Source organism: Diorhabda carinulata, chromosome 6, assembly GCF_026250575.1.
Source record: "Diorhabda carinulata isolate Delta chromosome 6, icDioCari1.1, whole genome shotgun sequence".
Lineage (NCBI taxonomy): Eukaryota > Metazoa > Arthropoda > Insecta > Coleoptera > Chrysomelidae > Diorhabda > Diorhabda carinulata.
In genome coordinates this window covers 21,072,137-21,094,163 of record NC_079465.1, presented here as the reverse complement: position 1 = coordinate 21,094,163, position 22,027 = coordinate 21,072,137, and the positions used below count along the sequence as shown (strand labels likewise).

Sequence of the window (22,027 nt, the reverse complement as noted above, 5' to 3'; positions counted from 1 at the left end):
TAAACTATTGCGGAGGTCTATTGTTCTCACCCGAAACTGTAGCAATTTTGAAGGAAGTTTGGAAAGTTAAAGAAAGAAGAGTATATAACAGGATTATGCCTTACCTCCTGCATAAGTAGGTTTTTTCTTTGAAGATTTGGCAGTATCTCTTTTAGTCTTATATTCTTTATCTGGAAGTATAAATCCTTTTTCTGAAAACGCATGTAATAATAAAAATTCGTTTCTTTCCGATCTGCCTCCCATGAGGGTTTTAGACATAACGTTACCGGCGATATTAGTGATTTGTAACGCCAATGGAATGACGTTTAAATTGTACATAATTTTGAGAATGTACATGGTGTCTTGCATGGTAAATGATATTAATTTGAGTACGTCTTGAGATGTTTTGAACATTTTGGGAATATCGTCAGGTTCTAGCTCCATTCTTTGATTTTCGTTTAATTTCAAAACAACTTGAGTAAGTGTATCCAAATCATAAGACCGAGATTTGATCAATTCTTTGGCAGATATTTTTATATCACAAACTAATCTTCCTGCAAACAGACTTTTTTCTAAATTCTTCTTCTCCGATCTTTTCAAACGTCCCAATTTGTTGAAAATGTTTGTGTTCATTTTTGATAATCTGTCTGCTAAGATGTTAATTTGGTAGCCTTGAAGGTCGTGTCCTACTATAAGATCTGGATCGATCGTAGAAAACTGGTTAACAAAATAGTTCAATAAACCCTTTTCAGAATCCATTTTTTGTACTTTTGTTGCTTTGTACTTATTTAGAGAATCGTGTATGTTAATTGGTAACATCTGGTCTGCAGGTGATGAAATAACTGAAATCAAGAAGAGAAAATTACTCATAGACAAATGATAGGTAATTATATTAATTTATATTAATTTTTAGAAAGAAGGTCCCAAATGTTGGAGACCTAAATTAAAAATATATCACTCCCCAATCATTTTCTTGAATTTTCTAATAAATTTCTTGCGACGTAGATTGCAAGCACAGCTTAAGGCACTGGAAATTTTAGTCTTTTTTAGTGATATTTAATTTTTGCTTATAAATAAATTTTTGACAAAATTATATATAAATTTTTTTATTTTATATTTTTTTTTCTTAAAAATATTTTCTTTATACTTCCACTTAATATTAATTTGATTTTGATATTTTCCCCAAGCGAAAAATATTCCCTTATTTTGAGGTGTCCTCCTCAGAAGTCTGCTCCGGCGACGCCATTCATCCTGGATCCGTCTTGGTGCCAGATTGATCCGACCTGCAGTTGTCTGTGGATGTTCAGCTTATCTGCTGTCCTCATGGCTTCGAATTGTAACGCTAGATCCGAAGGTGAGAGATCCAGCCCTTGTTGGGTTTGTACGCCTGGACCCTGTGATACTGAGTCACGCGAGGCGTTCGACTTGCAAAATCGAGGTAAACCCTCTAGTTGGCAAGTAGCTACTGAATTGGAGGATAAAGAATAGACAGATTTGTCAGTCCTGAACCTTTCGGTGGAATCTGCTAGAGGACAATAAAGAAAACCCTAGAAAAGATATTTAAAAAAATCCAATGGAATAATCTACAGGAATTAAATTAGGAAACATACTCCTGGGAACCTATAACCATAGAAAATCTATATATTATAATGAGGAGACGGAGTAGTGAAGGATTAAAATTCCTGTTGCTTATATCCACATCAAACTAAAACTAACGGAATGTGCAGCAAGAAGTCATTCAAAAACGAAAACAAGCTGCAGAGAAGGAAAAGCGACTGATGGAAAGAAAATCCCATAAGCAACTGTTCCCGACATTAAAACCACGCAGTTATAAAATTCTTTGGTAAAAAAAGAAATTTGTTCCGTCATTATGTTGCCAGATTACTACTTATGGTTTACCCTGATGGATATGAAACTATTTAAAATGACAGAAAGCAATAGCACTACGTTCCACAAAATGATATCTTTCTCAGAAGGCTTTTTGATTTCAGCATCTACTGGGAGTTACAAAATCAACATGTAACTCCATTTTGTGCTGATTTTTGTTTAAAGAATTTTTTGTACTGTAATTTCATAAAATATAGTTGACTTGAAAACTTCATATTTTGTCAAAGCAAAGGACCGCAGGAGTTTGACCCATTTTTTCCACAAAAACTTGAATTCCCAAATAAGTTTAGCTTCAATTTGGTTTCTAGTATCATGGGCATTTAGCTAACAACCAGATCTGACTAACCCATGCTGAAACTGAGTGAAATCAGTTTTCCTGTTCTGTCAATAAATGAAAAACTGAAAAATGCAGAAATTTACCCTCACCTACAATACAAGAAAACTATTTTGATAATAAAACTTTGTATACTTGAGAAACATATGTATCGATTGGTAAAAAATAAAATAGTTTTCAATGAACTTACCGCAAAAATGTTGTTGGAAAGGTGGATCAGGTGGTTGCTTATCAACAGCGTATTTCTTTTGTGTTAAGCACGATATCATAACAACTTCATGATTGCACGTTTTTCTATTGATACATGTTCTGATATTGATTGCCGCTACTATTAGTGGAGGTGGTGCAAGCGGTTTTTCCACCACTGTCAAATTCAAATCGAACATTTTCATACAATTCACTTCAAAGTGACACCAACTCAAAGGATTCGAAACTGGTACTGGATTCGATATATCCAACCAGCAAGGACCTTTAATTTTCCTTTCCAGAAAAAGAATTTCCAGGAAACTGGTATTGACTCCAAAAATTCTTGAAAACGTTCGAGTATTTGAAGACACTTTATCAATATCGATCTTTGGATCTGTTGCCTAAAATAAAAAAAAAGTTATGGAAACTAGTCAATGAAGTATTAAAAACAGAAAGAAAGTAGATTCAAAGTATCAAAGACAATAACCAAATAATTCATGACATTGAGCAAATGTCCAATATATTCAATAAATATTGACTATAAAGAAAAGAATTTAGTTGTCACCTGTTATATTTATATAGAGTAACTAAAAGTGAAGTAAAACAAATAATTAATAATGACTTGAAACCCAAAAAAACACCCTGGGTATGATAATATCAATGCTGAAATGCTAAAAGTCATCAACTCACTGCAATAATTAACAGTTCCCTAGAAACAGGGCAATTTCTAAAAGCATTGCATTGTAATACCAATTTTTAAATCTGAAGACAGCAATGACGTGGCAAATTATCCTCAATCTCGCTGATGACAAACCTAGCCGAAGTATTAGAAAATATTGTGACAATTTACTATCAAACTTTTAATTTGGATTTAGAAATCCTAAGTCAACTCAAGATGCAATATATTTATTAACGAATACTATTTACGAATACATAGATAAAGATAAACTAATAAAACGAGAAAAAATAAAATAGGTACAAAAATACTTGAGATTGTACAAAAAATATATTGTGAAAATGTGTTCATAGAGCATTTTTTTATTTCAGTTTAACGTGCCTCGACAGCGCCAGTCATTGGCAAACAAAAACAATCATATGATACATAAGTTAAATAAAGGACTGTTACAAAATCTATATAATTATATTTTCTCATACAGCTTGGTGGCTATAAGAAACTCTAGGTTTATTCTCATTTCCGACGGGCAGTTAAGTGTCTCCTTGAGGTTGGTTTTCATATGAAACTGCTGATATGAGGTAGAATATATTCTCAGCACTCGGCGAGGATGTGCTTAACAGACACAGGAACAACTTTAGCAGACAGGACGACATCAAATAGCCCTGAGTAAGTTTCGTGTGGTCGACGCGAAGTCTTCTTATTGTCACAGCTTCTCTCCTATTCAAAAAGTTTAAGGAAAGGTGAAAACTAGATGGGTGGATGTTATGTAATGATGTGGTACTCTTGCTCCATATATCGCGCCAAGATTTTTGAAGTTAGTCTTCAGATAATTGGCAAGCTGAACGGAATATCAGGATGATTCATCGCGGCTTCATTGACATGGTAATCTGCAGATTCGTTTCCAGCAATTCCAGTGTGCGATGGAAGCCAGATGTGAAAGACTGTTATATTAAGAGTTCGGTAGATGCCGTGAATGTTTTGGATTATTGCATGGTCGTTGAATATGGTTTTAATTAACTGTATGTATGAAAGAGAGTCAGTACATATGGCGATATGTTTATGGGGAGGAGAAATAAATTTGAAAGCTTGAAGGATACTGTATAGTTCACAGTGTAAACACTACACGTCGAGGGTAAGCAGAAAGAACTTATGGGTTCGTGGTTTGTAGTGACTGCGCAACCCACACAGGATTTAGTTTTGTAGGCATCCACATAGAGAATTAGGTCGAAGGATTTTTTATGCAGAATTTCCAAGAATACTTTCTCTACAAGGACGCTAGGGGATTCATGTTAATTGTAAATGGTAAGTGAGGTATTTACTATGGGAATATTTTTGTTTCAAAGGGGAGAAAAAGGCAAAGAAAGGTTGGTATTTTGGAGTAGAGATGCGAGCAATTGAGGGATTGATTTTACAATTGATCGTGAGTTAGTAGCTATGGACGTGGTGGTAAGTAGCGAATGGACAGGATTAGAAGGATTGGAAGATACTTTAGCAGCATATGACAGGAGAAGAGATTGTCATCTTAAGGACAATGGTGGCTCATTAGCTTCAACATTAACACAAGCGGCGGGGCTTGAGCGAATGGCACCAAGGCAAAGGCGAAGAGCGGTGTTGTGTACAGAGTTCAATAAGTCAGTTTTAGACTTTGAAGCAGACATATAGATAAAACAACCATAGTCAAGCTTTAAGCGTATGAGAGCACTGTAAACTCTTAGCAGTATAGTTTTTTTAGAGCCCTATGGAAGATGGCTGAGGGTTTTAATTATGAGCATAGAGCATTTGATACTTAAATTAAACAAACAATAACATGACATTTAAGTAATAAAATTAGTTATATATGTTTGTTATGAAATATTACAGAAGCTACCAATAGATATTATACAGAGTGAGTTTTATGTATGAAGCGCCTTCTATGCAAAGGTCTTGTGATACAACCGATATTATAGTGGTATTGACATTGTTGTCAGATCTTTCCTTTTTCCTGACAAATAATGAACTGTGTTATTTCAAATGGATCACCCTATATATTTTGTGTTTTTATAAATTCTTAAGAAAACTAATTATTTTTCATGTGATATTCTCTATACCTGAATGCCATAATTCGTTTAATATGAATATTCTTCAATAATTTATGGGCTAATACAAATCTTGTAACAAGGTGTCAGTGAGTTAATAAAAAGTTTAACGAAACTGTTACAGTAAAATATTCATCCAAATCATGACGCAGAAAACCTACAACAACTGAAGACAAATCTTCAAATGTTTGTGTCATGTTAGAAATTTTAGAAAACATAATTGAAAATATTTACTTGGATTTGGAAATATCCATTATTATTAATACCAATTATTTTTTTCGTCTATTATTCCAGTCCGTACATTCAGTTTTTCGGGAGATTCACGCATCAAACGTGGAGGATTGTGACGTGAACAGTATCTAAAATTATGCCGATTTACGTTTCCATTGATATAAAAAGTGGCCTCATTGCAAAACATGACATTACTTAAAAAATTTGAATCGTTTTGATTGTAACATCCATCATTAGGTGTGCGAACTCTTCACGTCTATCAAAATCGTCATCTGACAACTCTTGAACTCTTGAATTTATTATCACATACAATTTTTTTCACTTATGTTTGCGAAATAATAAATTCCCTGTATATAAGTCTAGTACTCAAGTGTTGATCTTCTAACAGGACACAAATATCTAAAGATTCGTTTTTAGGTCATTGTTGATTCAGTTTTTTTTTCGTCCTGAATTGGGATAAATCTTTTACTGAACCAATTTCGATAAACTTCATTGACAGTAGTTTTTGTCATGGGATTTCGGTTAGGATATAGATTATTAAAGATATTTACAAGTTTCTTGTTGACTTCTACGCCAAACATCATATCCTAATATCACTAAAATATCAATAATAATTTATTGAAACGTCAAATTTGTTATTGTAGCAGTCACAGCCACCTGAATGTATTATTTAACCTTTACAATAAAATATAATAAGTATTTCTTAAGGATTTCTAAAAACACAAAATATATAGTGTGATCCATTTGAAATAACAAAGTTCATTATTTTTCCGGAAAAAGGAAAGATCTGACAACAATGTATACCACCATAATACCTTGTACATAAAAATTTATAAAAATCGTACAAGCCGTTGAGGCGTTCTGTACATAAAGCTCACTCTGTATACTGATTTAATATAGTTTGTGTGAATGATCAAAGTAGTCAACTACCTAGAGATTTACAGACTTACAGGATATCGAACTTCCATATATTCTGACTCCACTGGTATATCCGGATCAAAAGCATATTTTTTGTTGATTGTTCTTGTTCTGAAGGTGGTGACACCTATTGGTTTCAATATTCTATCATTGAACTCTTCGTACATTTTCTTGAAAGTAACGGGTGTGTCGCCAAGTACACCTGTACGATCCATTTCCTTAAATATTAAAAAAAGGCGATATAAAACAATTAGTTATGTAAAAAATTCTAATCTGCAGATTACAAATCATGCACTGTAACATTTTCCCCAGCTAGAAACTCTTCAGGGAGTGGTACTCAATCTCAATTAGTTTTCTAGTTAGAATGCCGTCAATAATCAATATTAAACTAGACACCACCAACTTCTTAAAGGAAATATTGCTTTGTAGAACGTATACAAAACAATTATAGATACAGATATACAGATAGACAGGCTACAATCTAAGGGGATTGTACACACACTACAACATTAAAGTCTATCGTGTCCTTCCTTTGCTAGTGCTGATCTAGACATGTATGCTACAACTAATATTAGTTTAAGCTAGGTTATTTCTCAGATTTTTATCTTTTTTTACCAAAATGGTTGGTTTGGGGGCCATCGCACCTCCATAGATCCACCCCTGCATTCTAGTAACAGTGTAATAAACTAATATTAGTTTGACCAGAGGTTATTTCTCAGATTTTTATCTTTTTTTACTAAGTTGGTTGGTTTGGGGGGCCATCGCTCCTCCTTAGATCCACCTCCGCCTTTTAGTAACAGTGTAATAAACTAATATTAGTGTAAACAGAGGGTGTTTCTCAGATTTTTATCTTTTTTTACCAAGATGGTTGACTTGCGAGCCATCGCCCCTCCTTAGATCCTCTAGTTTCTATCTACTGGTGACTTTGTTGCGCATTTGGGGAGCATACTCAAATATCCAGATCGTATCTCTTGTGATTATCTGACTCCTGGATCGGTTGAATTTAAACACCTTCGCTAAACATATTTGAACAAAATTGTGACTAAATTTTAAGAACTTGATTGATAAAAAGTGAATAATAGTGGTTCTTATCTATGCTTACAAAAATATAAAACTCTATTTTATGAAATTTACTTACATATTGTCTTGGAAGTACATAAAGTCTCCTATCTATATTTCTCACAGGTACACAACAGCTTACGAAGCTATTAGTTTTTTCGGAATAAGTTCTGCCAAATAAAAAAACAGTCCCTTTCTGTTTAAATGGATCTTCATAAGCATCCCACCAGTAAAATCTGAAAACCTTGAAAAATAATGTATTCAACAATAATTATGCAATTAAGTTATTTTTAAATTAAAAATTGCTCAACTTAATTTGGAATACTCCTTTATACAACATACCATTTCAAAACATCCAGTTTATCTTGGATATTCCATACTTAGGACTGGAGCCCTTATTAGATGCCAAATCAATAACGAACTGAACGGATAGATAAGGAATCAGATGGAGTCTTACTGGAGAAACCCTCCATTCCTAAGACAATTCATACCTTTATCAGCTAAAACGTATGAGGAACTGCTTGTAATGTCCAAAAACGACATCAAACTGATGGTTGGTCTTCTGATAGATCAAGTACCACCTTAAGACGATAGGCATGATAGAGGACGACAACTGCAGGTTGTGCGAGCAAGCCATGGAAACAACAAAGCATCTACTCTGTGAAAGTACCTCAAAGAAGTAGTACTAACACCTTAGAAAATATACATATACAAAACCAAAACTCCAGAAAAATAACCTCCTTTAGGAGAAATTTACCTATTTTAGAAGCAGAACAATTAGATGTAGTCTTGTACAAAATATCTTCTAGGTATAGATACAGAGTAACGACATCCAAAACAATCAACTGCTCCAAACCATCCAGTTCATCTTGGATCGCCAAAAACTGAGTTTTTTTAATACTCAAACACTGAGTTTTTTGTAATACTCAAAAACTGAGAGATTATTTTTTCAAAAATTATCTCTGTACACTTTTTCATTCGATAAAGCCAGTTTTTCAAATTTTTCTTCATAGATCATCTATGGATTATTGCCACTGTTCAGCATTGTTGTGGTGAACCTAACCAACCCCACTGAAACCTCTTTTTGGACTTAGATTACCAGGTTTTAATCACCAACTACAAACTTTGTGATATATCACTGCTCTTTGATTTTCCAGGGCAAATTGTCGTTACACGATGGTGGTTTAACATTTTAATGAATTGTTACTGGAAGAGAATTATTTTATCTACCAGCATATCTTTTCAGTTCTACAAGTCTCAAATTTTTTCAAACCATCTATAAAAACGTTTTTTGAAAGTTCCGCAATATATACGAGCACATTCCTTGGATTAAGTCATTCTTTCATTCAATTCAGCCCTTCACCAAAAAAATTGAGTATATGAATTTTTCCAATTTTTTTACCTAGGATCTAAATTTAATGCTACTTTATGGGGCTCAAGACTTACTACTACAAAAGGAAGAGAACTGGAAAAAGTTTGAAAATAACACATCATTCAATATGTCTTGTGACTAACTAAGAAAAATACTTTTTTGCCAAAAATCGATTTTATTCATCAATGTAATCGCCTTAAAGAGCAATACAATCATTCCAACCCTTCTCTAACTTCTAGATACCATACTTGTAGAAGAGTTTGTCTTTTGTCCCAAAATAGGCTCAGTTTCAGCAATTGCTTTCTCATTTGAGCTGAATTACTCACCAGTGAGCATTTTTTGAGATCAGCGAACAGCCAGTAGTCACTGAGGGCCAGGTCTGGACTAGGAATGAGGAAGCATTTCAAAGTGTAATTCATTCAATTTAATCATCGTTACTATTGACTTGTCAATCAATGCCAATGCATTAGTGAAACAGTGGATTTTTTATTCCCTTTTTCCTTGATTTTTGAATTCAAACGATTCAACAAATCTATGTAGTATTCGCTATTGATTGTTTCTCCCTTTTGGAAATAGTCTATGAACAATATACCATGCGAATCCCAAAATACTCAAACCATAAACTCCCCAGCTGACTGTTGTGACTTTGGACGCTATATACCTGGTTCACCGACTGCAGTCCACTCTGATAATGATCCTTTTGATTCCAGAGTGAAGTGATTGATTCATGTTTCTGTTCTGAATCATCAACACGTTGTTTTTGATTCGAGTGTGAGTGAACGCGGCAGTCATTTTGAAAAAAGCTTTCTCATGGTCAAATGTTCATGCATAATTGTAAACATACTGCCTTCTGATATCTTTATCGCCTCAGTTATCTAACGCAATTTCAATTTACGATTAAATATAATCAATTTGTGGCACGAAAGCCTTCTTCTCCATCTTACTCCAAATTATTCAAGTCTTACTTAACAAACACATAGTTCAGAACCAGATGTAATGTATATTCGAAATAACCAAAGATGGTTTATCATATTCTTTGTATTTAAACATTAAAACTACTTTTTAAAAAACTATTGTTTATACAAGAAAATAATTAATTGAACTTGGGTTAAATAATCCGACTACCGTACTCGAAGAATGGCATGGCATGATAATGGAACTTCAAGTGTCTAAGGAACGCTTGGAATCACTTGGCTATGACGTTGGTTTCCATTCACATTAATATAAGACAAAAACTAAGTAATCCGAGACGATACTTTAAGGGAGGGTATAATAAGGGGCACTTTGTATCATTTAACTAGATCGTTAATAGATCCTAATAGTTGTAGAGGTTGTATCTCATCTCAGTCTGGGTTACATACATGCAATGTTGCCTAATTTTAAACAGGAAATGGTTATGTCAGAACACCAGAATCATTTGAGAAGTCTCAGACACATTCCTGATCAAGTATGGGATACCACAGAGTAGTATTATGGGGCCATTATTCTATTTACTATATACAACAAAAAACTGTAACAGATATATCCAATAGTTGCCACAGTTCACATCCAACACGAGTTGCGTCTGTTAGAAGATTGGGCGAGGAAGTGGAAAATAAAAAAAATGAAAAAAATTTGCACAAATAACATTCAATTTGAGAAAGAACCAATGTTCATAAATCACTATAAATAATGCAAAAATAGATTCAGTACGTTATCTTGGAGTACACCTAGTTCCAAACCTAAACGGGAAAGAGCACATAGTCAAAATTGACAATTCAAAAAGTTGTATTGGTTATTAGGAAGAAAATCCAAATTAGTTATGAACAACACGATTTTAATTTATAAGACTGGAATTTGGCATGGAAGTTTAGGGTTGTGCCAGTAAATCAAATATTGATATCCTCCAGAGGTCTCAATCCAAAATACTATATGCAATGATGATGCGTATTGGCATATCGTACATCCAGAAGCATTGTAGCAAGTATCATGATCGACTAGAAGACATGAGATTCCTCTAATACAACCATTATTAAAACGCCAAAAATAAAAACGAATCAAATGAAATGTAAAGGCCCCTTCACTCGAAGAGATCTTTTCATACCATTAAAGAACTTGGGAGATCTATTCTAGTCAATTAGATTCTAGAATACTTGATTCTGATTGCTGATTTATGTACAAATAAAAAAAAATGTAAATGTTTCTATGGAGTCAATAAAACAAAAAATTATCCATCTTAGCCCCCCCCCCCCAAGGTGATAAATTTTTAAACAGAAATTGTTTATAGAATTGAGTAAAACAAAATTACCTTTTTACCATTGACTTCAACTAAAGGTATGTCGGTTTTATCCAAGAGGGCTTCTGTTTTTTCTTCGGTATCAATAGTTTTATTTACGAAATTTTCCCATTCACTCTCCAGCTCAGCCTGCAACTCATCACTAAATCTCTCACTGGCTTCTGCAACGTTTTGAGATTCAAATTCTTCAATTTGAGTTATGTCAAACTCATCATCGAAACCTTCCTGAGATTGATCAACCTCTATGATTTGGCTGTCGGTATTAGGTAAAGTTTTATCATCTTCGATATCCATATTTGTTAAAGTATCATCAAAAGATGTATCTTCATTAACTCCATTTGGATGCTCGATTTCAGCTTTCTTGACACATTCACTTTGAAGCTTTTCAACTTTTAGGATATCAGTCTAAATAGAAAAAATTAATATTATAATATAAATAAGATAGATAAATTTGAGTTTATAAACTGAGTTTTTTAATAATTTTTTATTCAAAAAAAAAGAAAGAAAATTATTCCAGAGTATAGAAATATACAGGGTGTTTCAAAGAAAAATAATTCCGTCTCTAGGATAGATAGAAAATTGAAAAATATTTGGGGTTTGCTCAGGGCCGATTTAGTTATTTTGGTACCCCAAGGTCCAATAATTTTTTCCGCCCCTTAGTCTGGTCAAAGTTGCTTTACTAAAAACCTTTATTAAAAAAATTGTAATAGGCTTCTTACCTTATTTTTTTTAAACGGGTTAGTTATTATTTGCTCCTTGCAGACGTTTCGATCAGATTCCTTGTTTAGGACAGGTTTGGTAACTTCTTTTAATGTAGAGTTTGATGCTTCCGAATTTGTAACTGTCCTTTCCAATGCTCGTTTTTTGGTTGGTTGTGAGAAGTTTTTCATATAGTCTTTAGCTGCTAATTTTTTTGCTAGTGCTGAATATTCCTTTATTTTCGGCTTCTGAATAGTACTGGTGGAAGGAGATGAATCAATTTCTCCTAGAATTTCTGATAACATTTCATCATCATCGATTTTAGTTTCCTAAAAAATACAAAGTGAAAATGGGACTCATTGGATATTGAAAGTTGATATATGAATGCCAGAAAAAGAATTTCGACACCGAGATGTGACAAAATTTCTCAAAGGCTTGGACATCAATAAAGCCACTGGCCCAGATGACGCACCAAATGTATTGAACTACTGAACTAACAAGTCCGCTATGCAAACTCTTTTTCCCTATCATATAAAAGAGGTATCTTCCCTGCAGATTGGAAACTTGCTGGGTCAAACCTATAATAAAAAAAAGGAAAAAAGATAGTTCTCAACAACTACCGTCCAATTGCTTTAGTCCCTACAATTGCCAAGGTAATGGAGAAAGTGGTTAACTAGCAAATCTTGAGTCTACTAACATCAGCGACCATCTATACGGCTTTTGTAAACATAGATCAGCTGGGAATCTTCTGGCCTATGTCACCAACCTATGGACTGCAATCCAATGCTTGTATCCACCATGTCTGTAAGGACGATATTTTTCTTTCTTACATCTCTCTCTAGCATTTCAATCTTTTTTTCCTGTTTCCTCACTTTATCCTGTAAATTATTGTTTTCTTTTTCTTTCTCCTCTACTTTTTGTATAAAGTTTTCTAATTTATCATTCATAACTTTTAATTTGATTTCTATCCAGGTGAACAGTTCCTCTATTTTCTCCATTTTAGTTATACACAACAATAAGGGTGTCACCCAGTTCAACACTTAGGAGATTCCTCCCTTCTTTGTGGTAACCTATGGTTTCCAGTTTAGTTTTCTAGTATTCCGGTTATAATTGTCAAAACATTGATTTTTTTGTCAAATCCTTTTACTTTCAAAAAACATTTCCCAAAATTTCGTAGTTTTTGCTCTAGGTTGCTGGTGACCAACTCGACAAGCAGACGCGGCTCATGAACACCTGGTTCACTTTCAGATGCTCAGAACATCAATTTATCGGGACTCTTATTTTTGGAGATTTGCAAGCCTTTGGAATCAGCTACCAAGGGATGTCTTTCTCAAACACTACACCCTGCAATAGTTCAAGATCAATATCTACAGGCATTTTCACATAGCAGGCACCACTCGAACTACTCGACTGTAGTAGTAAAATAATAATAAAAAGAAAATTTAGTTGGACACTTACAGTTTTCTTTTTGGTCGGTAAGTTGGATAACATTTGTTGAATTTTTCCTTTTCCAGCATTTTCTGAAACGTTCCTGCTTTTTCTTTTTATTCCTTTTCCTTTGGCAGAAGCTTGGGCAATCGAATCTATATCCAAATCATCATCAAAAATGTCCCTTCCATCTTCCACATATCCACTACCATCTGTAATTAAATTTAGTAGTATTATTGATTGTCACAATCTCAACTAACCATAGTTCATAGTAGACAATAGTGGGCGGCTATACACCGTGCCCCACTTGAAATGCCCATGTTCTTTCAAAAACCAATCAGGCACTCTGACTTGAACTTTTTGATTAATTAGAATATGATTCCTCACTGATTGAGGATGGGTACCGCATCATTGCCCCAGCAGCTGTTCTTTTGTGAAGCCGGTATTGATTTGCCCTGCTAGACTCATAACCAGCTGTAAATTCAATTGTCAAGCTCTTCCTGGACCTCTAGGTTGGAAGCTTTTAACAACGCCTAGCCCAGTGGTAGTAAGAAAAATAGGAAATAATGCCTGATCAAGTGGGGCACGACAGGCCTATCAGTACATCTATGCCCCCTTGGCCTCCCACTATTCTACTATAAACTATGTATCTAAACAAAATTTTTAATTATATGAGAAAAAAAGAGAAACCCAAATTAAAATTTGAGGAAACTAATATTCTCTATATACTTTGATTTTTAGATGATCTAGATAAGCGTAAACCACAGAAACTGAATAAAAATTCCAATAATACAAGAAAGTTAAATGTATAGTTTTTATTAGAAAATGTTTTAGAATTTCTTCAAGATGTTATTAATTAAGATAATAGATCATTATTCGTGCTCGGTTAAATAAATAAAATATTGCATCACCATCATCTACAATCCAATCATCATCATATCTGGATAAAACTTCTTTTACATATTGTTTCTCCTCGACAACTTCGTAAACGTTATCTACTTCTTCAACTTCATACTTGTGTTTTACTCCCTTTTTAAGCTGTTTGAATTTTTCGAAGGCCTTTGCTTTATATGAAGTATCTGCTCTTGACCTCCGACTGGTTCTTCTGTCTTGAGCTAAAATTTAACAGTAATTACCTACTTATCAAAAAATATATTCGCTATCTTACCAGAATCTTCCATATTCTAAAGTTGATTTTAAATTACAAAAATAATCAGAAAAATATATAAACTTCTTCATGAGTTTACTGACATTATTATTTATCTCTGCAACTAACATATAAACAAAATTGGCGGCAAACTTTCTGTCACTTTATTTGACATATGTCGAATTGTGGTAAAGTGCATTGTACAAATCAGTATGTTGTTTAAAATCTGTATATTTGCAAATATATTTATATGTTAAATCTATAATATCTACGGGGCAGATTAATAATGTTAATTTAGTGAATATTTATTGTTATCTAGATGCGAATACTGCTTCTATTTTCTGGGAGATTAGTTTTAGAGATTAACGCTGATTGACTGTTTGCATTACGCTTGTCTATACTGACAGCTTTACCCTCCACTTGTGACCACGCTCTAAAGCGCAGTTTTTGAATATACTTATAAAATTTTTACTGTTTCTATTGACAGTGTCCAGACAGATATAATCCATATGTAAGCCGACTGATAAAATTAAATGCTGTATTTATTTTTCACAAAGCATTGCGATATGAGGAATAATAGTAGTTTCAAAACGTTGAGTAAATTGTTTTCGGTATTTTAAAGTCTAAAAGAGAAGAATACAAGCATATTAACGTCAAAATCATATGACTGTCAACTTTATTTAAAATGAAAAAGTGAATAAATCTAAAACAATAGTTAATAATGGGTGAAAACAATATACTTCCCAAAGAAGATTCAGAAAGCAAAATGAACGAAACACCAAATGGAACGTCAGAAAATCCTACGGACGAAGAAATGGATACAAATTCACAAGAAAATAGCAACGATGAAAACGATGATAATTTGGAGGATATGACACCGGAGGGTAATACCTATATTAAATTATTAGGATAACATCGTATACGGAAAGTTTTATTTTAGAAATTGCGGCACTCGATAATCAACTGGATGCTTTAAATTCTGCTTTAGATGATATTGAACAAAAAAATGATTTTATCCATTCCCAATTACTGGAATTACTCCATGCGAACAGAGAAATACGCCAACAGATGCAACAAGATCAAAATCAAATAGATCATTCATCTGATGATAGTAAAGCAAATTAGAAAAAAATTCAGTTATCATTCCACTTCCATATGATATTGTTAAATTTTTTATTAACATATTTAATAATGTGTCAATTCAAAATGAAATGTTTAACAAAAAATTTGATATTAGAAAAGTGAAAAAATTGTTTCAACTATTATTATAATGACTTGAAGATTATATAAGTATGTAATAGATATGCTTAAAATTTATCATAAACTTCGAACTCAAATGTGCAATGTAAGCTATAATTGTTCCAAAGATGTTTAGATATTTGCTAGTTGATTCCACAGAGAGAAAAATATTCTTGTTTCCTATAAATACTAATAAATGTTATTGAATGAATTAAAAACAATCCCATTTCAATATATAGATTTGACATTGATAGGGGATGATATACATAGTGGAAATTTTTCTCTATTTTAAGTTTTAGTTGTTAGTTTGAGTTAAAATTCTCAAATCTTTATTCCCGAATCATTAATCAATGACTTCACCCCCAGCAAACGATAATATTGAAAGTGGTCATGCGACCGGTCCCCTAATGTTTAGCTAAACTTCTGTGACCTAAGCACACCTATGCTAAAAATCATTAAGTGTAATATATAAAAAAATTATTCGTGATCTGCTCATTACGAATCCATAGTCAAAGAAATACGAGATATTTTGTGCTGGATAAAAATCAATTCTTTTCTTAGAAATGGTCCATTATTTTTTCAATTAGGGGATTCAAATTATGCAGGGATTAATTTTATTTTATGCAGAACTTCCAAGCTTTAGCAATAATGATTTATGAAGAGAAATTGTATATGGTCCAATTAAATGACAATATTGTTTTGGTAAAGTGTGTTCTAGGTCCCCAAAATCCGCGAATCTTATTACAAAAAGAATCTCAAATCAAATGACTAGTTCGTTCATAAGGGAGGAATCGATTGGATCAACCAATTCATACCCACATATAAGATTGGAAAGAGGCACAAAAAACGGGGTGGCCTTATTTTTTCTCAGCAATAAAGCGTCTAACGAATGGGTATTACATAGGCAGTTAGGTTCTAACATAGATCTTCTATCATTCCAGAGGAAATGTGTAAAAACTAAATATAACGTGTGTATAACGTGTAAAAATCTAACAATTTTCTTATGCAAGAAAAATGTTTCCCTTCACCCAGAATGTTTTTTTGGAACCAACAACCATAAAATATTAATTGTTGACGTTTGAAGAAAAAATATATGTTATTAAAAAAAAATTGTATCCATAATGTAGATCGATAATTTTGTAATAACTTTGTTTGATAAAAATATTTGATGTCATTATCCTTATTTAAATCCTGAATTACTAGGTAGAAATTACAACCTAAGTGACCAGAAGCAACTTTAGTTGCTCGGCGAGACTCTATTGATGATGATTCATTTATTGAAGACCATTTTAAACACAATCTATTAAAAAACATTTAAAAAAAAAAGTTTTATGCATAAATGGATTGAGTGGGTAATTTCGCAATTTGAGGTCATATTTTTAACGACTTTGAAAACTAATTCTTCAGTTTCAGTACATTATTTTTTATTTTGGTGTTTACTTTCATTGTATATACATAAAAACTTACGCCCTTCCGGTTTTTATATATAGTTAAGTTGAGGTTAACTTCTTCTTTCTAATGGTGCGTTCCACTAAGGATTCACGCTACCTGAAATACTCTTTTGTGCGTTCCAAATAGCAACTACGATCGTTGTGGTGGCGGCTAGAAAGTCATTCATGACGTAGTAGCGAACCTTAAATTCTGTAAATAATTTCACGTCATTTTCGGACCACTTTTGTTATAATTTTTTTCCCTTAAGCTGTAATATAAGCCGTCATACTCTTGAATAAATAAGTAAAGTTTGGGGAATGCTCAAAACGCAAACTAGAATATCCAAGTACTGATAAGGTGGAGGCCATAAATTCAGGTGAAGAAAATATAAGAATTAGAAGAAAAAAGACCAAATGTGATTTCAAAGTACTCAATTGTATTTCAAAATAGAACAATTTTATTAATAATGGATCAGATAAACGATAATCATAGGTACTTTATTCAATATATGTTAAAAAATGGAGCCGTCACTGTTGAAGATGCACAAAAGTACTGTCAGTACGTTAGTCAAGGTATGATTAATTTTAAAGTTTCTCAAATACAAAACAACAGATTGTATTCATGAGAAAGTTTTTCCAAAACTGTTTGATAAATATGAAATAGACGAGCAAAAACGATAAAAAGTAATTCATAGACAACATCAAATACTTATAAGTATCCTGTTACTTGGATTTATAAAGCAGTCTCAAATGATTTTAAAAATATTGTACAATATATACCTACTGTTATCAATAAATACTTTTTTAGGTGAAATTAACAACATAACACAGTTAAAAACTTTGGTAATTGAAGCAAATAGAGAAATATCTAATCAATGTTATAAAATAGTTTTCAATATTTGCGAAGTAACAAATAAAAATTATCTCGTATGGCTCAATACTAAAAATGATGATATTTCCAGATTACAAATAACATTTTCAGCTTTAGAATTAGAATATTTTCACGCCATCGTGCAAGAAATTTTATTATCTGAAGAACGTAGGATAACTTTTATTGTATGCATCAATATTACATCAACTCTCACTTCATTTTTATCCAGAGACAATGGACAAAAAGTACTGAATAAATGGATAAAGGGTGGATACTTTATAAATAAAAGTGACTATATCTATCTCGGCCCTAGACTTATTCTGGAATTTACTTCTTACCTTAAAGTACATTTACCGGATTCCATATGCACCCTATGTTCTGAGTTGGTATTTTGGGTAAGAATTCCACTACCTCTTTTCATTTATCCATGAAAAATTGATTTTTAATGAATAAATAATATCTAAGTACAGAATATTCGTATTTGTAGGGAGATGTATGTGAATCTTGTCAAAAAATTAACCATTCACATTGTCTTGGAAAGTACCTCAAGAAACACAATAATTGTCCACATTGTTCAGCTAATTGGACTTCAACAAGGCGTAGTGATGATAAAAATAGTTTGAACGAAAATGAGGATGATCAGAATTCTAGAATGTCTAATTCTAATGATCATAGTAAGTACTCTTGTTACATCATCTAAATAAAACTATAATAATTATATTAATAGGTGATTTTGTACTACAGCTTTCCCTTCAATTTATTTTGGCTCTTTAAAATCAATAAACCTTCATTCAGATTCCAATGAATTTATCAAGTTTATGTTTATGTATATATATATATATATATATATATATATATATATATATATATATATATATATATATATATATATATTTCGTAGTGGGACTGTTGTAATCAAACATCAAAATGTACTCTTTTTAATATATTATCCGAGCTTTTGAATACTTATGTATTCATATTTGGGGAATTAATTCATTGAGAATTGTGGTGTCTTCACTTTGTTATTTTCTTTTTTTTTGGTGCTCAAGCAAAATATCTACATATAGAAAAAAAAATCTCCCCAAGTTTGAGCTCTTATATATATATATATCAATTTTCAGTACTTACAATTTAAATATTTGAAATGCATGTAAAAAATAATTTTTTTTCAAACTTCTGGTATTTACTTTTTACAATAATGATAATCAGTTTGATGAACCTTGTGGGGAATTTTATGCTCTTTGAAATCGCTTTAGAGTTTTTTTAATTAACTCACACTGGTTCACCAATAGGAGTCGTTAAAGCACAGTTTTTGAAAACATAATTTTTCTTATCAATATATATATATATCAATCACCTAACTAGTTAGAACAAAAACTGAAATATTAGGAATTGCAGCAAATTTGGAAATGAGAACTTTATTAAACTATAATTCCAAGCTATCGAGAAGTGTTTTTCCCATCATCAGGGCAACTATAGTATAGAAAAATAATGAGTTACACATCAAACTTTTAAATTATTATAATAAATCAATATTTTCCTTCTTTTAAACTTAACAATCTATGTCCTGATGGCAATGAAAGCCACTGAGCTAGGACCTTACAGGGATGATTTTATCTTGTCAATAATCAATTGATCTATGAGAGTAGATTCGGAATACTCGCCCACCATATCTGACTCAAATGTGCCTTCAATGCACACTGACCACAGTGATGTCCCCCTTGAATAGGTTTTCATATTTTATTTGGCCGATTTACTAATCTTCATTAAAATGTCGGGAATCACATGGTTTGAACCATAACAATACAACATTATTGAACTTAACAATCAAAGAGTCCATGACATTGACAGCCGCATGTTATGATTTTATTTTGTCAATGATCAATTAATTAAATTCATTTAAAAAAATTGAAGAGCAATCAATAAACTTCATATTTATGTTATTATTGTGGGATTGTGACAATCAAACATCAAAGTTTTCTCTTATAAATAAATAAACCGATTTAAACAACTTTAATACATATCTTTCAGTTTTTGAAACAACATTCCTAATGACATACCCATCAAAATTCAACATCATTCGTAACAACCTGAACTAACCTAACATTAAATTAGACAAATTTGAATAAAAAAAAACAATTGAATAGCAACCAAAATCAATACTTTATATTTTATTGTTGTGTGACTGTGGCAATCAAACCCCAAAGCGTCCTCTTTTTATAACTAAAAAAACTGTCCTATTTTTATGATGTCATTTTGAAGTATGTTTTTTTAACTTAATGGTAAAAATGTTGCACCGCAATTCTCGTTTAATTAATAAAATCGACGTTTCGGGTTCTACTTTAAAACAATATCAATCAGCCCTTTTTGATTGATTCCAAAGCGTCAATCTGCCTACTCCTTGGAATGTCATCGAGGAAATGAAAAGCTGAAACAAAAATGTAAAAGTTATTAAAATAGTGTGTTTACCATCGACACCAACACTATAACTGTTGGTTTTGAGCAAATTAGTGAGCTAGACGACTGGACCTTGTAAATTTTCTTTCATTACAACTTAAACATAACCTATCTTTCCTTATTTGGCATAACAAAGAATTATATACAAATTGCAAGCATTCGACAATAAATATTTCAATATTTTAGATTCTGATAACTCCCATGATAATATTTCAACCCCCGTAGAAAAGAGAAGGTACTCCTCAAGAAACATCACTTCAATGGAAGATGATGATTCTTCAGATGATGATCCAAATGTACCTGGGCCCAGTACAAGAAAAAGGCATAAATAACTTTATTCTGCTATCATTTAATTGTGCAGAAAAGTGTAGTTAAATCTACTTGTTATTGTCATCGAATGAGTTGTATTTTCATTTTTAGCTTTTAATAAAACAGAAATATAATTTTACCAAGTTTTTACTGGTCTTCTAAGTCTTCTTATTTATATAAACAGTGTGATGAATACATACTGTGTATCTCACGTAATTTTTTTACTCTTAACTCTTACACACTTAACTATGCACTAATATTCATGTACACACTTAATACCAATTTATTTAAATACACTTTTTAGTTCACTTGTCACTATCTCGATGTATTTACTATGCCATTGATTTGTTGACTGACTTACGAATGCCAGGCTCTCACTTTATATATTAAAACCACTTTCTGGAACATTCGAATTATTTAAATATCTAGATTACCGAAAAAAACCAGAAGATCTTAGAAAATGTCTATATAGAAAAAGTTACGAAAAAAAATAAACAGACTTCTCTAAAAAGAAAAAAAAATACCCAGCGCACCCGCCAAACTTTATCTTGTAACATGCTATTCGACTTGTTACTTTTTTCTTTTTCAAATATTTTGAATAATCAGTTGTTTACTTATTGTGGCTTAGTAGTCACTTCTGTTCTAATTATAACATACAAGTTTTTTAAGAAATTACATAATTAATGACCTCTCACTCTATTCGAAAAATTCAATAAAATCTCCGAGTCGATTCTGAAACGTCCTCTATCCACATCACTAGAGTATATAAAAAGTTAAAAAGATATTAGAAAAATTTATCAACGATTATAAAGAATAGTATCACCTCACATTTATTTAATTAGGCATTATAGATTGACGATAGAGGACGTTTTAGAATCGACACGGAGGTCGAAAAAAAAATACATTTCTTCAAAAACTTGAACGTTATAATTAAAACAGAAGTGACTACTAAGCCACACTAAGTAAACAAACGTAACAGGCCGAATGGCATGTTACAAGCTTCGATAACATATTAGAACAGGACCGGCTTCATGTTCTATATCAATTGGCGCGTTCGCAACCATAGATTCGAATCGAATATTAATGGAATTTATATGAATCGATTGTGAAAAAAAACGAATTTATGATAATCGAAATCAGTATAAAACGAATCAATTTGATTCATACGCTCATATAATAGCTTCGTTCGCGAGTAATTTCATAGAGTTAATAGTAAAGATAGGGAGAGCGGCATGTAACTGAAATTGTACTATTGGAAGAGAGAAAAAAAATATAGGTTTATCACTTTCTATTTCGCTCTCTTCCTTTGTCGTTCCAGACTTTCGTTATTTTCACTTCGTGGTGATCCAATCGATGTTCTCTCCCCCTCTATCAACAGTTTGAGTTCACTCTAATATTAAATCTATGGTCAATTTAGAATCGATTACCAATCAGTTGGTAACCAATTTATGATCG

General features: G+C 32.2%; 3 protein-coding genes across 3 annotated transcripts in view; 2 read left to right on the top strand and 1 right to left on the bottom strand.

The window, feature by feature from the left end:
• The window catches only part of LOC130895697 (DNA polymerase alpha catalytic subunit), a 34,466-nt gene extending 20,024 nt beyond the window's left edge, over nucleotides 1–14,442 (bottom strand). The window contains exons 1-9 of the mRNA XM_057803169.1: nucleotides 14,288–14,442; nucleotides 14,031–14,234; nucleotides 13,150–13,331; nucleotides 11,712–12,020; nucleotides 11,005–11,397; nucleotides 7,425–7,589; nucleotides 6,319–6,504; nucleotides 2,391–2,787; nucleotides 105–821 (exon numbers count right to left, since the gene is read on the bottom strand). Of these exons, the coding sequence (XP_057659152.1) occupies nucleotides 105–821; nucleotides 2,391–2,787; nucleotides 6,319–6,504; nucleotides 7,425–7,589; nucleotides 11,005–11,397; nucleotides 11,712–12,020; nucleotides 13,150–13,331; nucleotides 14,031–14,234; nucleotides 14,288–14,300 (2,566 nt within the window). The 5' untranslated portion in view covers nucleotides 14,301–14,442. The remainder of the gene's footprint in view (nucleotides 1–104; nucleotides 822–2,390; nucleotides 2,788–6,318; nucleotides 6,505–7,424; nucleotides 7,590–11,004; nucleotides 11,398–11,711; nucleotides 12,021–13,149; nucleotides 13,332–14,030; nucleotides 14,235–14,287) is intronic.
• Nucleotides 14,443–14,879: 437 nt separating this feature from the next.
• Nucleotides 14,880–15,726, top strand: LOC130895703 (UPF0184 protein CG14818). Its single transcript, XM_057803176.1, has 2 exons — nucleotides 14,880–15,150; nucleotides 15,207–15,726. Exons 1-2 carry the CDS (start codon nucleotides 14,988–14,990, stop codon nucleotides 15,389–15,391), a joined length of 348 nt encoding a protein of 115 aa, XP_057659159.1. The 5' UTR covers nucleotides 14,880–14,987; the 3' UTR covers nucleotides 15,392–15,726.
• Nucleotides 15,727–17,153: 1,427 nt separating this feature from the next.
• Nucleotides 17,154–20,711, top strand: LOC130895701 (non-structural maintenance of chromosomes element 1 homolog). Its single transcript, XM_057803174.1, has 4 exons — nucleotides 17,154–17,508; nucleotides 17,744–18,201; nucleotides 18,294–18,480; nucleotides 20,450–20,711. The coding sequence occupies exons 1-4, from the start codon at nucleotides 17,403–17,405 to the stop codon at nucleotides 20,593–20,595; spliced, it is 897 nt and encodes a 298-aa protein (XP_057659157.1). The 5' UTR covers nucleotides 17,154–17,402; the 3' UTR covers nucleotides 20,596–20,711.
• Nucleotides 20,712–22,027: the final 1,316 nt, after the last annotated feature.

Excerpts from the sequence above, each read along its gene's own strand:
- LOC130895703 (XM_057803176.1), top strand. The coding sequence starts at position 14,988 with ATGGGTGAAAACAATATACTTCCCAAAGAAGATTCAGAAAGCAAAATG. Across the intron at positions 15,151-15,206 it reads GGAGGATATGACACCGGAGG|AAATTGCGGCACTCGATAAT; the intron begins GTAATACCTATA and ends GTTTTATTTTAG.
- LOC130895701 (XM_057803174.1), top strand. The coding sequence starts at position 17,403 with ATGGATCAGATAAACGATAATCATAGGTACTTTATTCAATATATGTTA. Across the intron at positions 17,509-17,743 it reads CTGTCAGTACGTTAGTCAAG|GTGAAATTAACAACATAACA; the intron begins GTATGATTAATT and ends ATACTTTTTTAG. Across the intron at positions 18,481-20,449 it reads GTCTAATTCTAATGATCATA|ATTCTGATAACTCCCATGAT; the intron begins GTAAGTACTCTT and ends TCAATATTTTAG.